General features: G+C 45.5%; 1 protein-coding gene across 5 annotated transcripts in view; it reads right to left on the reverse strand.

The window, feature by feature from the left end:
- The window catches only part of NAV1 (neuron navigator 1), a 202,700-nt gene that overhangs the window by 145,217 nt on the left and 43,008 nt on the right, over nt 1-14,475 (reverse strand). For all 5 annotated transcript variants that reach the window (XM_072423136.1, XM_072423129.1, XM_072423121.1 and 2 more), the window contains exon 2: nt 13,260-13,362. In XM_072423136.1, the coding sequence (XP_072279237.1) occupies nt 13,260-13,362 (103 nt within the window). The remainder of the gene's footprint in view (nt 1-13,259; nt 13,363-14,475) is intronic.

Here is a 14,475-nt window from a genome sequence, read left to right on the forward strand (position 1 = left end):
CTTTCATGAAAATGTATTTTACAGTTTCATATAATAGTATGAGTATAATAAAATTTGAGACACAAAATCATGTCAAAGTTTATTATTAAATTCATAAATAATTTTTTTATTATTTTGACAATTTTGTGTTTCAAAATTTATTATACTCATACTATTATAATATAGTGTAAAATATATTTTCATGAAAAACAATGTACTGCTTTTAGACATGAATCCGGAGAGAAATGAACTGCCCAAGAGGTTAATACCTCTGGTTGGTGGATCCTCAGCCTTGTTATCTGTGAGTTGCTCATTCACACTCTGACATTTCATGCTCTTTTGGATTTCTGACCTGTGCTTGTACCTGGAATATGCTTGTCTGTGGCCTGCCCTGACCTGTGCTTGTACCTGGATTACGCTTGTCTGCCACCTGCTCTGACCATCAGTTTGCCTGAACTGCTGTTATGCTCTCAACCAAGTTAGTACCAGATCTGTACTGTCCCTACATAAGAGCCCTCTGTCCCACTCGCCCCTGGTGGGGAGAGCCTGGGGGCCACGACCTGGTGTGCTCCCCTCTGCAAAATAGTTTAGTGGCCATTAGGGTCACCGGCCCATCATCCCTTGCTCTGGTGAAGACCAGGAGACACTTAGACTCCGCGCGCCCCAGGACATCCTGCGTCACCTGCCAGGGGGCGTCGCCCAAACAGAAGGATCCAGCCAGAAACATGCATGCTTCTGGGGGCAGCTCTACGCTAGAGGAACTATGTAGGCAAATCTCCGAGTTGAACATCTCTGTGCAAGATGTCTAGAGAGGCTACTATCAACTGGAGAACCATATCCAGACCCTGTCCAGCTCACAAGTGACCATGGCCTTTGTGCCAGGTCATCCTACCAGTTCCAGTACCCAAACCTAAGTTGCCTTTGCCGACCTGGTTCTCACTGTCGGCTCTACTTCTCTCTGCAGCCCCTGACCTTTGCGGAGGAAGGCACGAAAGTTGGTACAGTTATCTCCCTCCTCCAGAGGGGACCACAGACATGGGCTTTCCAGCTCATGGAGACCAGTGACCCCGCTCTGGTTGATGTTACTATCCTTTTTGATTAGCTAGCAGTGCTATATGATGATCCCAAACTGTGACTGCATAAGCCTCATACTGCCGCCTCCATCAGGGTCAAAGACCAGTGGAGTGAAATGTCTCTGATTTTGGTCTTTGGTGTCTTGACACCCAGTGGAATGATGCAGCACTCTGACACCAGTTCTGTATTGGGCTGTCTGAGCAGCTCAAAGCTGAACTGGCCCATGTGGGGGTGCCTGATTCCCTGAATGACTTGATCTGCCTGACCTAGAGAGGATGGTCATCCCACGTTTCTTCAGGGTCCCTCCAGACCCCTCAGCTCAGTTCTTACCAGTTGCTGGACCACTTTGAGTGCTAGCTTCCCTGGACGCCCCTGAGCCCATGCAGCTGAGACTGGCCAGACCCTCTTTGTCCAAAGAGGAACGTCAGAGACGTCTTTAGGAAAACTTGTGTTTATATTGTGGGTGTACTGGCCACATCTTACTAAACTGTTCAATCTGTCCTCTGGGTAAGGCAAAGAGAGGTTCTCTGTCTTCTTCCCTTGTGCATGCTGTGTCTGCTGCTCATGTGTCGCTCTGTCTGTCTCTGCAGGGCCTCAAATGAATCTTGGAGGTCCAAGCAATTATTGATACTTGATGCCTCTCTCGCCTGACAGTTACATTTACAATTTTTTTCAAAGACTCAAACATTCCTCCTGCGGCTTGCTGATGGATCTGTTACAAAATATGGTCTTGTAATTTAGGAATCACATTCAAGTTAGTTTTGACATAATCCTGTCTTCTTTGCTCCCTGTCATCCTGGGCATACCTTGACAGCAAGCCCATAACCCACTCATCAATTGGTCCATGGATCAAGTATCTTTTTGCTTGAACAATTGCCGCCAATTTTGCCCCTCCAAACCCGCCGCCCTAATCTGTGTGGATAAATCTGAACGAGAACTCATACCGTTAGTGTCACACTTATCTGTTTCTTACTAAAGCGCAGGCGTCTTTCGCCTACGCATGTGGGCAGTTCTGACTCTGGGAGTATCTACGCTCCTAAGCTTTATTAGTTTCGCCCAAACCCTGGCCAATCAGAAAAAAGCCTCCTGACCATCCCTGACAATTTTGCTAGCTCAGACACAGCACTCGGTGTTCGTTCAATGTGTTTCCACTAGTGTCGAGCCTATAGCTTACTGAGCTTTCTGTACACCTGTTGCTTAGTTCAGTGATTTCTCTGTCCAGGTCTTGTTTTAACACCTTGTTGCCCAGTCTGCAGTTTCCAGTCTATTCCCTTGTGCTGTTCCAGTGTTCCTGTCTGTGGATATTCCTGTGTCAACTGTGCCTCCTGTTGCTTCCATTGTTTCGTGTTCCCTGTGTCTGCAGTGGCCCTTGTGTAACTGGTGTCTATTTCCTGGATCCCTGGTATTTGACCCTGGCTTGTGACTTGACCTCTTTTTCTTGCTGCCTGCCCTGACCCCGGCCTTCCTTGACAATTCTTCTGCCTTGTGATTTGGTATTGTGCATCCTCCTGCTCACCCTGGTGTGCCCAAAGACCGTAATCTGGCGGTAACCAGCGGCGCAACATCCTCACCACTAAGGCACTGGAGAAGACCAGGTTGTCCCCTAGACTCTGCACCTTGGCCCTTCTCGGGCTCACACCACTTTTGTGGAAGTCATAGTGCCCCCTAGTGGCCCTGTCTCCCCTAGCATGAAGTCAGTCTATCATGAATATCTGGACGCATTTGACAACAAAGGGGCTGACTCCCTCCTCATTGTATTGATGATTGTCCCATAGAGTTGCTCCCAGAGGCCAAGATTCAATTTGGTCGTATTTATCCATTGTCTGAACCTGAATTGGCCACTCTCAAGGAATACACAGGGCAGGATAGTGAGCCCTCCGTGTCACCAGCTTAGTCGGCACAGACGCTCAGAGTCTAGGCAGCTGCCTGGTCTTCACCAGAGCTTCTCAAGGTGAGGTTATGCTGCGGGCACTTGCCAGGGTGCGGCCCCTGAGCATGCACTGACAGGTGAATGCTGACAAACAGGAATCAGGCGAGGTGAGGGAACGTGAGACAGAATCAAGTGTCAAACAAGCCAAAGGTCAGGGCAGGCAGCAAGCAGGAGTAGTCAAAGATCAAAGCCAGAGTCGGTACACAGGAAATCACAAGCTGAAGGCACAGGCAGGAATCAAAGGAACCTGGAACAGAGCCTAAGGGAACTCCTGGTTCAGGCAACTTTCTGTTGCCAGTCACTTCCTTTTATAGGGAGGGTCAGGTGATGGATGGGAGCCATGTGATCTGCTGGCATCTTACCTTACCACCAGAGGGAGTGCTGGAGACGAGAGGTAAATGATGTTCACACCTCCACCAGCAGAGGGATCGTGTCTGCGAAACACGCTAGTCCTCTGAGGTAAGTGAGCAGCTGACAGAGTTACGTGATCTGGACCAGGAAGTGAACCGAGGAGATAATCTTTGAGCAGAGCTGGTGCAGGCAGCAGGGGAGCGCAAGGTTGGTTGACACTAAAGAAGGCACAGATCCCCTGGTCCTGCAGAGATCTGTCTCAGTAACCCCCCTCCAAGGGCCCGGGCCCAGTACCCCCACCCCCGCCCCCCTTTGGGCTTGTTGGGAAAACCTATTATGGAACTACCTGAGTAAAAGAGGAACATGGATATTCTTAAAAGGGACCCAGGAATGAACCTCAGGGCTGTAGTCCTTCCACTAAATATTGTAGAAACCCCCGGACAAGTCTGGAGTTCAAGATCTGTTTCACTCCAAATTCTTCTTCAGAAGCATGAAGCTTGACATCATGGACTACAAAGCCAAGCTACAAAATTTTAACACTGAGCTCACTGTCACTAAGCAAAATTATTTATCCGCTGTCAATTCCTCTTAAGCTTCCAACTCACGCAGGCTCTTCTGAACAATTGACTCCCTCCTAAACCCCACACCCGCTTTCTACACAATAACCTTCTCTGCTCAAGACATTGCCATCCACTTTAGAGATCAAATTGACAAAATCAGACATGATGTCTCTGCTCACCGGGCCACTCAATGGCCTCCCTCAGCACCAATACTGTGGATGAAGTCTCCTCTTTCATCATCTCCATCTACTACCTGTTTGCTTGACCCAATTCCATCTGATCTACTCAGTGCTCATTCCTTCACCCTGGTCCCCGCCCTAACCGAACTTTTCAACCTTTCCCTTTCTACCGGTATCTACCCCTCCTCATTTAAACATGCCATAATTCTCCCTATCCTGATGAAACCCTCACTAGACCCCTTCCTACCTTCTATCGTCCTATCTCTCCGCTCTCATATGTTTCCGAAATTCTTGAGCGCCTTATCTACAAAAGACTGACCGATTACTTGAGCAACTCTCTTCTTGACCCTCTCACGTCCGATTTTCGAGCTGCCCTTTCCACTGAAACAGCCCTTACTAAAGTGGCCAATGACCTCATCACAGCTAAGTCTCAAGGCAACTTTTCCCTCCTCCTTCTCCTTGATCTTTCCTCTGCTTTTGACACTGTTGATCACCCCCTTCTATAACAAATCATGTGCTCCATTGGTATCAGTGACATTGCTTTCTCTTGGTTTGCTTCCTATCTGTCTGACCGCTCCTTTCAGGTTTCTTTTAATGGTAATTCCTCCTCTCCCACTCTCCTCCCTGTTGGTGTTCCCCAAGGGTCTATCCTTGGACCGGTTCTCTTTTCCCTGTACACCTCCTCTCTCAGTAGTTTCATATCATCCTTTGGCCTGGATAAGGTCTCATGCTGCCTGTTAGCCATCTCATCATGGATGTCTGACTGATTCCTGAAACTCAACCTGGATATAACCAAACTCATCATCTTCCCTCCTCAAATTCCAAATCCTCCCCTGACATATTCCTAACTGTTAACAACACGGTCATTCATTCCTCCCCTCAGGCACCTTGTCTTGGCGTCACCTTTGATTCTGCTCTCTCATTTACCCCCCATATTCAGAACATCTCCATGTCCTGTTACTTTCACCTCCGCAACATCTCCAAAATCTGCCCCTATCTGTCCTCAGAGACCACGCTCTTATCTCTCGTCTGTACGTCATCCATCCTTCCCACTGCTCCTCTTCATTGGCTTCCATTTCACCTTAGAATCAAATTCAAGCTCCTGTGCTTTGCCTTCAAATCCCTCCACAGTTGGCCCACCTACCTTTGTGTCCTGGTAAAAAAAATACTCCCCCAGCCGCTCTCTTTGCTCTTTCAATGACCTACTACTGACTTCCTCACTCTTAATCCCATCACAGGCAGGGCTCCAAGACTTTTCCAAAGCTGCCCCAACTCTCTGGAATGGTCTTCCTCGTCCTATTCGGCTTGCTCCTACTTTCTGCTCATTTAAAAGGGCACTCAAAACCCATTTTTCAAACTTGCCTGCCCCGCTTCTGTCTTTTGAAACCGTCACTACTCCCCACAACTACATATCTCCTCTTCTGTGTTAATTCCCTCACCTCCTAGGATTGTAAGCTCTTCGGGGCAGGGTCTTCTCCTCCTGTGTCACTGTCTGTATTCGTCTGTCATTTGCAACCCCTATTTATTGGACAGTTCTGCGTAATATGTTGGTGCTATATAATTCCTGTTTATTATTATTATTATTATTATTATTAATAATAATAAAGCAGGGACAGGACCAGGAGGGTACAGTCTTTTTGGAGAATCTATTGGAATTAACAGGTTTAAGAAGTGAAACGTGGAAGGAATTATGGATTTTTAGAGAAGGAGGCAGTTTCAGCTTATACATGACTGAAATAATCTGAAACAAGAAAAGATAAGGACCAACGAAACCTGGACCCAACTTGGGAGATGGCATCCGTAACCGAACATTTCTTGTGGAAAGCTAGATCTCATTGTCAGGAGGTGTAGGGGATCTTTTCTAGTCAACCCATTTCTTGTAACGTAGAGAGGAGTGGTTTAAAGTCTCTTAGCTGAAAGTGATCTGCAGTAGTGGCTGCAGCAGAAACATCAGACAGAGAAGAACAGAAGGGAGCCTGGAGTGACGACCGGAGACAATAAAGAAAGGGCTGAGACCTGTGGACTCATTGGAGCGGTTGTTATGAGCCAGCTCAGCCCAAGGCAGTAGGTAAGCCCAGTTGTTTTACTGAGAGCTGACGTACATGTGGAGGTACTGCTCCAGGGATTGGTTTGTTCACCCTGTTTGCCCATTAGACTGGGTGTGGTAGGCAGAAGAAGTCCAGCTTGATCTCCAACAGATGACAGAGGGCTCGCTAAAAGCGTGAAGTGAACTGCACTCCATGGTCAGAAACAATGTGTGATGGTAATCCATGCAGGCTGATGACTTCCTTGAAGAAGACTTTTGCCAAAGTGGGAGCAGAAGGAAGACCAGGAGGAGGAATAAAATAGGTCATTTTAGAGATTCTATCTACCAAACCCATATTGTGGTGAACCCATTAGAGTAGGGGTGTCAAACTCAAATACACAGTGGGCCAAAATTAAAAACTTAGACAAAGTCGTGGGCCAAGCCTAAAACTGAAATAGCACTTCTACAATTCCCTGCGTCAAGAAAACAGTGCGGAGTTTATTGTTATGAGTGGCTGGAACTCCCTCTTCACAAAGCACCGCTACTACAATTCCCTGTGTCTATAAAACAGTCCACGCATAGGCAGAAGGGACGTTGGTCTATAGATGCGAGTGATGCCGCTCCTACAATTCCCGGCATTACTTGCGTCTATAAAACGGTCCAATGCGGGGCCTTGCATAGGCAGAGAGGCCGCTGGTCTATAAACGCAAGTGATGCCTGGAATTGTAGTAGCACCGCTATTTCAATGCAGCGGCGGGCCAGCTGCAATTCATATTTAGGAATCCTTTGGAGGCCAAAAAAAAGGATGTTGCGGGCCAGTTTGACACCCCTGCATTAGAGGATAGAAGATCAGTTATATTATCCATGGAAAATGAGTCCATGGTTGTTCAGGGGTCGAAAGCACACTCGGTGCAAGCAGCCTCAAAATCACACACATTCTGCGATTAGTAAGGTTAAAGGTTTTGCATTTCCCGTGGTGACCAGCAAACTTGAAAGCATGTCCCTGTTGAAGGACGAAAGGGTGCTGTTTTTTTTTTTTTTTTTTTTTTTAACAAATGACTTCCCAGGCGGTATCTGGTCCAGCAAGACTGGGGCCATGGGCATATTTTGAGCAGGTTCAATGACAAAAGTGGGTTCTGTTTCAGGGACCTCCTTTTCAGGAGCAAGAGAGGTCATCAGCCTTGATATTTTTGGAACCAGGACGATATGTGAGGATGAAATCAAACCTGGAGAAGAGGAGAGCCCATCGGGCTTGACGAGGATTCAGGCGTTGTGCTGACTTTAAATACTGCAGATTCTTGTGATCTGTGTATATGGTTACAGGATGTCAAGCTCCCTCTAGTAAGTGGTGCCATTCATCTAAGGCACGTTTGACTGCAATAAGCTCACAGTCTCCAATAGAGTATTTCTATTGAGCAGGAGAGAAACCACAGGACCTCAGCTTGCCTGCAGCATTCTTCTAGGAAAGAACTGCGCCAACTACAACAGAGGAAGCGTCCACTTCTAAAAAGAAGGGATGAGAGGATTCAGGGCTAACCAAGGCAGGAGCTGACGCAAAGACCTTCTTCAATAAGTGAGAGGCCTGGAGTGCCTCCGGTGACCAGACTTTACAATTACTACCCTTCTTGGTCATAGCTGTACAGGGGCAATCAGGGTGGAAAAGTCTTTAATAAATTGTGGGTAGTAGTTGGTAAAGCCAAGAAACCTCTGGATTGGTTTGAGCACAGGTTGTGGCCAGTTTAGCACAGCAGAAAATGTATCTGGATCAATGCGCAAACCCTTCGCAGAAACAATGTACTCCAAAAATGGAACCTCAGAAAGTTAAATTGGCATTTCTTTAGCAGAATCATCTTGACATAGTCACAGTGGGTAGGCGAATCCTTAGAATATACCAGGATGTCATCCAGGTAGACGACCACACAGACAGAGGCGGTCACAGAAAATGTCATTAACAAAATTCTGGAACACCATTGGCACATTACAGAGTCCAAATGGCATTACAAAATACTCATAATTGCCATCCCAGGTGTTAAAGGCTGTCTTTCATTTGTCCCCTTATTGAATGTGGATTAGGTTGTAGGCACCGCACAGGTCCAACTTGCTTTGGGGTCCGATTTTTGGCAGACTGGAGTGCGTTAAGGCGTTCTTCATACCATTAAAGAAAGTCTACAAGTCTTATTTGCAAATCTTGCTGCTGTGTCTGTCACAGCAAATTTTGCACGGAGTCAGGGAGCGGATCGCCAGCGGGGTTCATGGCCTGAACAAAATGTCACAGTGCCGCAGGGCAGGATGCCGGACCCTCTGTGTAAGTATGAGTGCTAGATTTGTCTGATCTGAAACCAAAATGTTAACACTGCCAACAAGTACATGAGAAAGCAATTTGTGCTCATGGGACTTTAAAGGCAGTTCAATATATATCACAGAGTGACTAAAATATAAAAAATAATATTAATAAAAAACATCTTTTATTAAGCACAATCCGATAAAACAAGGGGAGGAATAGAAAATTCAATAAAATGCCCAGAGCACAATACCAGGCTGGTATCTATATCATTGATGTAATATGGTGAGTTCTGATAATCCAACTCGTTTCACAAAGTTAATCCGCTTCATGCGGGATATTACATATACAGAACCTCAAATGAATAGAACGGACTATAATGTAAAACAAGCAAATAGTTAATTCCTTTGTATCACCATTTTCACATTCTACAAATAGTATAATTTTCAAGAAACAAAAAAGCCATGTAGGTACATATCAAAGAATGTAGTATCAAGTGTAACTGAGCCTGGCAAGGGATGGAAATTTGGGAAACGGGAGAACCCTCCCCAGCAGCAAAGGAGAAAGACATTTAAATCAGGACCGATAGATATTTCAAATAGCTTTTTTCTCTTCTCTATTAAGTGAAAACTCACTGGGAAGTGATCAGCAACTGAAAGTGGTACCAATAAAGCCAATATCAGTATATGCACATGTATAAATAAAGTACCAATCAATTAAATACCCCAGGAATGTGATATGACTATGGGATGGACAATAAGGAGAAGAGTACTTACATTTGATCAAGCAAAACTGAGGTCCAGGAACGAGGGTCTATTCTACAGCTGCAACCATAGGACCTAAAGTGTCCTACAGGTAGGCAGGGGACTGCCATCCCCCTTTAATATAACCTTAATGCCAGGTTATCATGGGACCCGCCAATCGGAGTCCCACGTGCAAAGGGCGCCGCCAGAAGTGGCGCCCAAGCGGGGGAGCAGATTACCGGCTTCCGGGAAACACTCTGATGACGTCGCAGGCAAAATTTGCATGCAGCGCCAGAGACTGAGTAAACCGGATGCCAGAACCAAGACTCTCCGTGTAACCAACTCAGTTGGCACAGACGTGCGCGGGGCGCAGAGTCTAAGCAGCTGCCTGGTCTTCACCAGAACCTCTCAAGGTGAGGATGTTATGCTGGAAGCAACTGCCAGGTTGCTTTCCCCATGCACGCAGAAGCAGGTGACTGCTGACAAACAGGAATCAGGCGAGGTGCAGAAACATGAGATAGAATCAAGTGTCAAACAAGCCAAAGGTAGGGCAGGCAGCAAGCAGGAGTAGTCAAAGATCAAAGCCAGAGTCAGTACACAGGACATCATAAGCTGAAGGCTCAGGCAGGATTCGCAGGAACCAGAGCCTAAAGGAACTCTTTGTTCAGGCAACTTCCTGTTTCCAGTGACTTCCTTTTATGGGGAGGTTCAGGTGATGGATGGGAGCCATGTGACCGGCTGGCATCTTAACACCAGAGGGAGTGCTGGAGATGAGAGGTAGATGGTGTTCACATCTCCACCAGCAGGGGGAGCGTGTCTGCAGAACACTCTAGTACTCTGAGGTAAGGGAGCAGCTGACTGGGAGTTACATGATCTGGACCAGGAGGTGAACCGAGGAGATGATCGCTGAGCAGAGTTGGTGCAGACAGCAGGGGAGAGCAAGGGGGTGACACTGGTCCTGCGGGGATCTGTGACAAATACATTGGGGAGAACCTTCATAAAGGGTTCATTCGCCCCTCCACGTCGCCTACAGGTGCGGGCATATTATTCGTAGAATGGAAGAACCACAGTCTACACCCTTATATTCATTATAGAGAAATCAAAAACCGGTATCCCCTGCCATTGATCTCAGAACTTGTTTAGAGGTTAAAAACAGCTAAGGTTTTCACCAAGTTGGACCTGCGCGAGGCCTACAACTTAGTAAGGATTTGTGAAAGAGATGAGTGAAAAACAGCTTTCTGAACCTGATTTGGTCACTTTGATTATGTTGTGATGCCTTTTGGTCAATGTAATGCCCCTGCTACATTCCAGCATTTTGTGAATGATATCTTTAGGGACTTTCTAGACGTCTACATGGTCATCTATTTGGATGATAGCCTCATTTTTCCTCTTCCCTAGAGGAACACCGAATTCATATCAAGAAGGCTCCCAGCTGACTTCATACTCATCGATTGTATGCAAGAAAAGGACACCATCCAGTTTTTGGGATAAGTTTTTCCACAAAGGGGGATATCCATGGACCCTGAGAAGGTCTCAGCTGTAGTAATTTGGCCAGCCCCAGTTGACAGAAAAAGGGTTCAGCGCTTTTTGGGCTTTGCCAATTTTTACAGAAAGTTCATTAAAAACTTCTCAGTGGTGGTCTCACCTTTAAACAAGCTCAGCAGCCCTCATGTTGCCTTTTCCTGGACACAAAAGCCCAAAGAGGCATTCAGGAAGCTTAAACACTTGTTCACGTCTGCCCCTATACTGCGGCACTGAATCCCTCTCTGCCATTTGTCCTGGAAGTGGATGTATCAGAGATCGCAGTGGGGGAAGTCCTGTCCCAACGAATAGTTCCAAAGGCTCTCCTTCATCCGGTCTCCTTTTTTTCTAAAAAGCTAACGTTGGCCGAGGGAAATTATGATATTGGGGACTTTGAGTTGCTGGCCGTTAAGTCAGCTTTTGAGGAATTGCGTTACCTCTTGGAAGGAGCTGCCCATCCCATCTTGGTTTTTACGGACCAAAAGAACTTTGAATACTTAAGAACTGCAAAACATCTCAGACCTCGCACGTTGGGCCCTCTTTTCCTATTTGGCTTTCCATGTCATTTATCAGCCTGGTGCCAAGAATTCGAGGCCTGATGTGCTTTCTCGTATGTTCCTGGAAGAACCACTTTCTGTCACCCCAGACACCATTCTGTCTGCAAAGAATTTCCTCATGGTCCAGCCTCTATTTGAGCAAATATAAGAAGTGTCTAAGAACAGGTCTACTTTTGCTGCTCCAGATCTTCAAAAGGATCAAGGTCTACTAATGTATCAGGACAAGATCTTTGTACCTGAAAATCTCAGAGTACCTGTCCTTGAGTCCTGCCATGATTCCCTGTTAGGAGGCAATTTTGGTGCAGCTAAGACTGATTCCAAGAGCAACAGGTCAATATCCTGGGGTTTACTTCACGGTTCATGGACTTTATTGTGGAGCTACCTCCCTTGAAAGGTTACATCTCCATTTTTGTAATTGTTGATAGACTCACGAAGAGAGTCCAGTTTACCTCCAGGTTCTGGCAAGAACTTTGCAAGAAGCTGCAGATTCAGTCCTCACTGTCTTCTGGTTACCATCTGCAGACCAATGGGTTAACCGAAAGAACCAACCAAACATTGGAGCAATACTTGAAGTGCTTATCATCTGTCTCTCAAGACAACTGGGCCATTCTACTCTCTATGGCAGAATTTACATACAACTCAGTACACTACTGCACATCACAATCTCTATTTTTCGCTAACTATGGTTTTCACCCTGCTGTTTTGTCGAATGGCCCATCCCATTCTTTGATACCTGAGGTCCAAGACAGCATCTACTTCATATCCCGCTATTTGAAGCTTCTCCAGTCTGTTCTTACAGAAGCTCAGTCCCAGGCAAAACGGAGAACAGGCAAGAAAAGGAACTGCCTGGAATTCAAGGAATGGGATATGGTGTGGCTCTCCACAGAAAACATGAGATTACGTTGCCCCCCTAAGAAACTGGGACCCAAATTCATAGGACCATTTCCTATTTTGAAAGTTATTAATCCAGTAGCAGTTAAACTAGCACTCCCTGAATCTCTGAAGGTCCATCCGGTCTTTCACGTCTCCTGTCTGAAGTGCATGTCACAGCATCCTTTTGTGGGCCAATCATCTGTTCATCTTTCACCTATCCTAGTGGATAGAAACAAATAATTTGAAGCTGAAGCAGTTCTCTAGAAAAAGAGCTGACCAGATCGAGTACCTTGTTAACTGGAAGGGCTTTGGAACAGAAGAGAACTGTTGGATTCCATCCAGTGATATTCATGCCAAAAGGTTGGTTTCTGTCTTCCATCTGGCACATCCTGAGAAACCTAGGCCTAGAGGCATCCGGGGGGTACAATGTTACCACTGCACCCACAGATTATCTGTCCAGCAGCCTGCAGCATCCTCAGCCCCCTTTTAGCTGTGCAAAGATGTGCCTTTTTTTTAGAATCCCATGCACATACTCTGAGGCTGTTCACTGCTGAAGGGAATTTCAGGAAATGTGCAGTAGCCAATAAGCAGAGTAGTTCCTGGTTCCAGCCCTGTCCTGATATTGGCTGCTACCCTTATTTCTATCTGCCTGATTCCAAGCTCTGGTTGCTGGATTCTCAGCCTTTTTTTCTGTGAGTTGCTCATTCACACTCAATTTTAAATCTCTTTTAGATTCCCTTGTTTGTACCTGGATTACGTTTGCCTGCTGCCTACCTTCACCTGTGCTTGTACTTGGATTACGCTTGTCTGCCTCCTTCCCTGACCTGTGCTTGTACCTGGACCACACTTGACTGCTGCCTGCCGAGTATGCCTGAATTGCTGTCCTGTTCTTAACCAATTAAGTACCTGTTCTGGGGACTGCAACCTGGTGTGCTCCCCGCAGCAAAGTAGTCTGATGGCCATTAGGTTCACTGGCTCATCATCCCTTGTGGGGTGCTCTGGTGAAGACCAGGAGACACTTAGACTCCACTCCCCAGGTAATCCTGCATCACCTGCCAGGGCGCCACCCTAACAGCCATTCTATTACTGTTTTACCACAAGAGTTATCAATTTGTTTTAACATTATAAGCTAACTAAACTAAATCAATTCAATTTGTATATAATGCTCCAACATTGACCACCTACCTGTGTGTTACCTGAGAACCACGGAGGCTTGACATGGTTTCCTCTAAGTTTTGCCTCAAATCCAAGACATTTTGAACAGTTCGTTTCCTCTGAGTCTCAGGATCTAGCAAAACATAAAGACAGAATTTCAGCATAGAGCAGTAAAGCATTTCAGTCTTCAAAAAATGTTCTCCAAAACATTATTAGAATAACCACCCTTACATTAAGACCAACATGACTAGCCTAAAATATTACAGACAACCTTCCTTGAATTTAGAGTTTAGAGGATTGATGTGAGGAAAGTGTTGCTTGCTTTACCTCAGCGTTTGTTCATAAACTTCCCACAGCAGATGTGAATTAGAGCCTCTGGCAGGGCCTCAGTGCTAGAGATCCCAGGCAGTAGAATGTTATTTTAAAGGAATCATGCAATTGGGACCCTCAAATTACCACTTGCAAGAAGTATTTTAAAAATTGACTACTAAAATACCATGACTTGAGAGCTGCCTTCTGCAGGATGTAGTTTTATGCTTAATATATTAGGAAATTGACATCATAGGCAATTTATTTAGAAATAAAAGGAACACATATATGGGATAAGACACTGTCCACTTTTTCTTGTAATTAAAGAACAGTGATTAAACTCAATGTACTTTTCTGACAGAGGATTCAACAGCAGAGTTTCTGGTCACTTTTCAAACAAGTCCTAGATCTCAAGCCTGCAATTCCAGTCCAGCCTCCAGGATGCCAGCAGACCCTTTCTACACCTCCTAAAAAAAAACACCTTTTACCTATTACATTACAGCAATGAGTACCGTAAAATCACTTCCCCAAACCTTAAAAAAACATACTTGCTATATATGGTTGAATGTTACAAATGTTTAAAAAGTGATAAACTCTACAGAGAGATGTTTCTTCACTCAGTTCTTTCCAGTAATACCAATTCAGTACACTGTGGGATGCCTGTAATAGTCTTTTTCCCTCAATGCTTCAGCAGAGAACAATTCTTTTTCCGCAGTTGCATTCACATTTTAAAAACAACAGGAAAAGTAACTAAACCAAAAATTGTATAATTTGTTAAGCTGTCCACACACTGCCTAAAAAACAAGCATTTATGTCATTCAATGTCATGAATAACCTGCAGCAACCAAACTAGGTCCACCAAAATGATAGCTTGGTTAACAGGATTCAACTCGCCAGGTTGCTACACATATTTGCCTAATATGACAGTGGTTTGGGT

The sequence above is a fragment of the Pyxicephalus adspersus genome, chromosome 1, assembly GCF_032062135.1.
Source record: "Pyxicephalus adspersus chromosome 1, UCB_Pads_2.0, whole genome shotgun sequence".
NCBI lineage: Eukaryota > Metazoa > Chordata > Amphibia > Anura > Pyxicephalidae > Pyxicephalus > Pyxicephalus adspersus.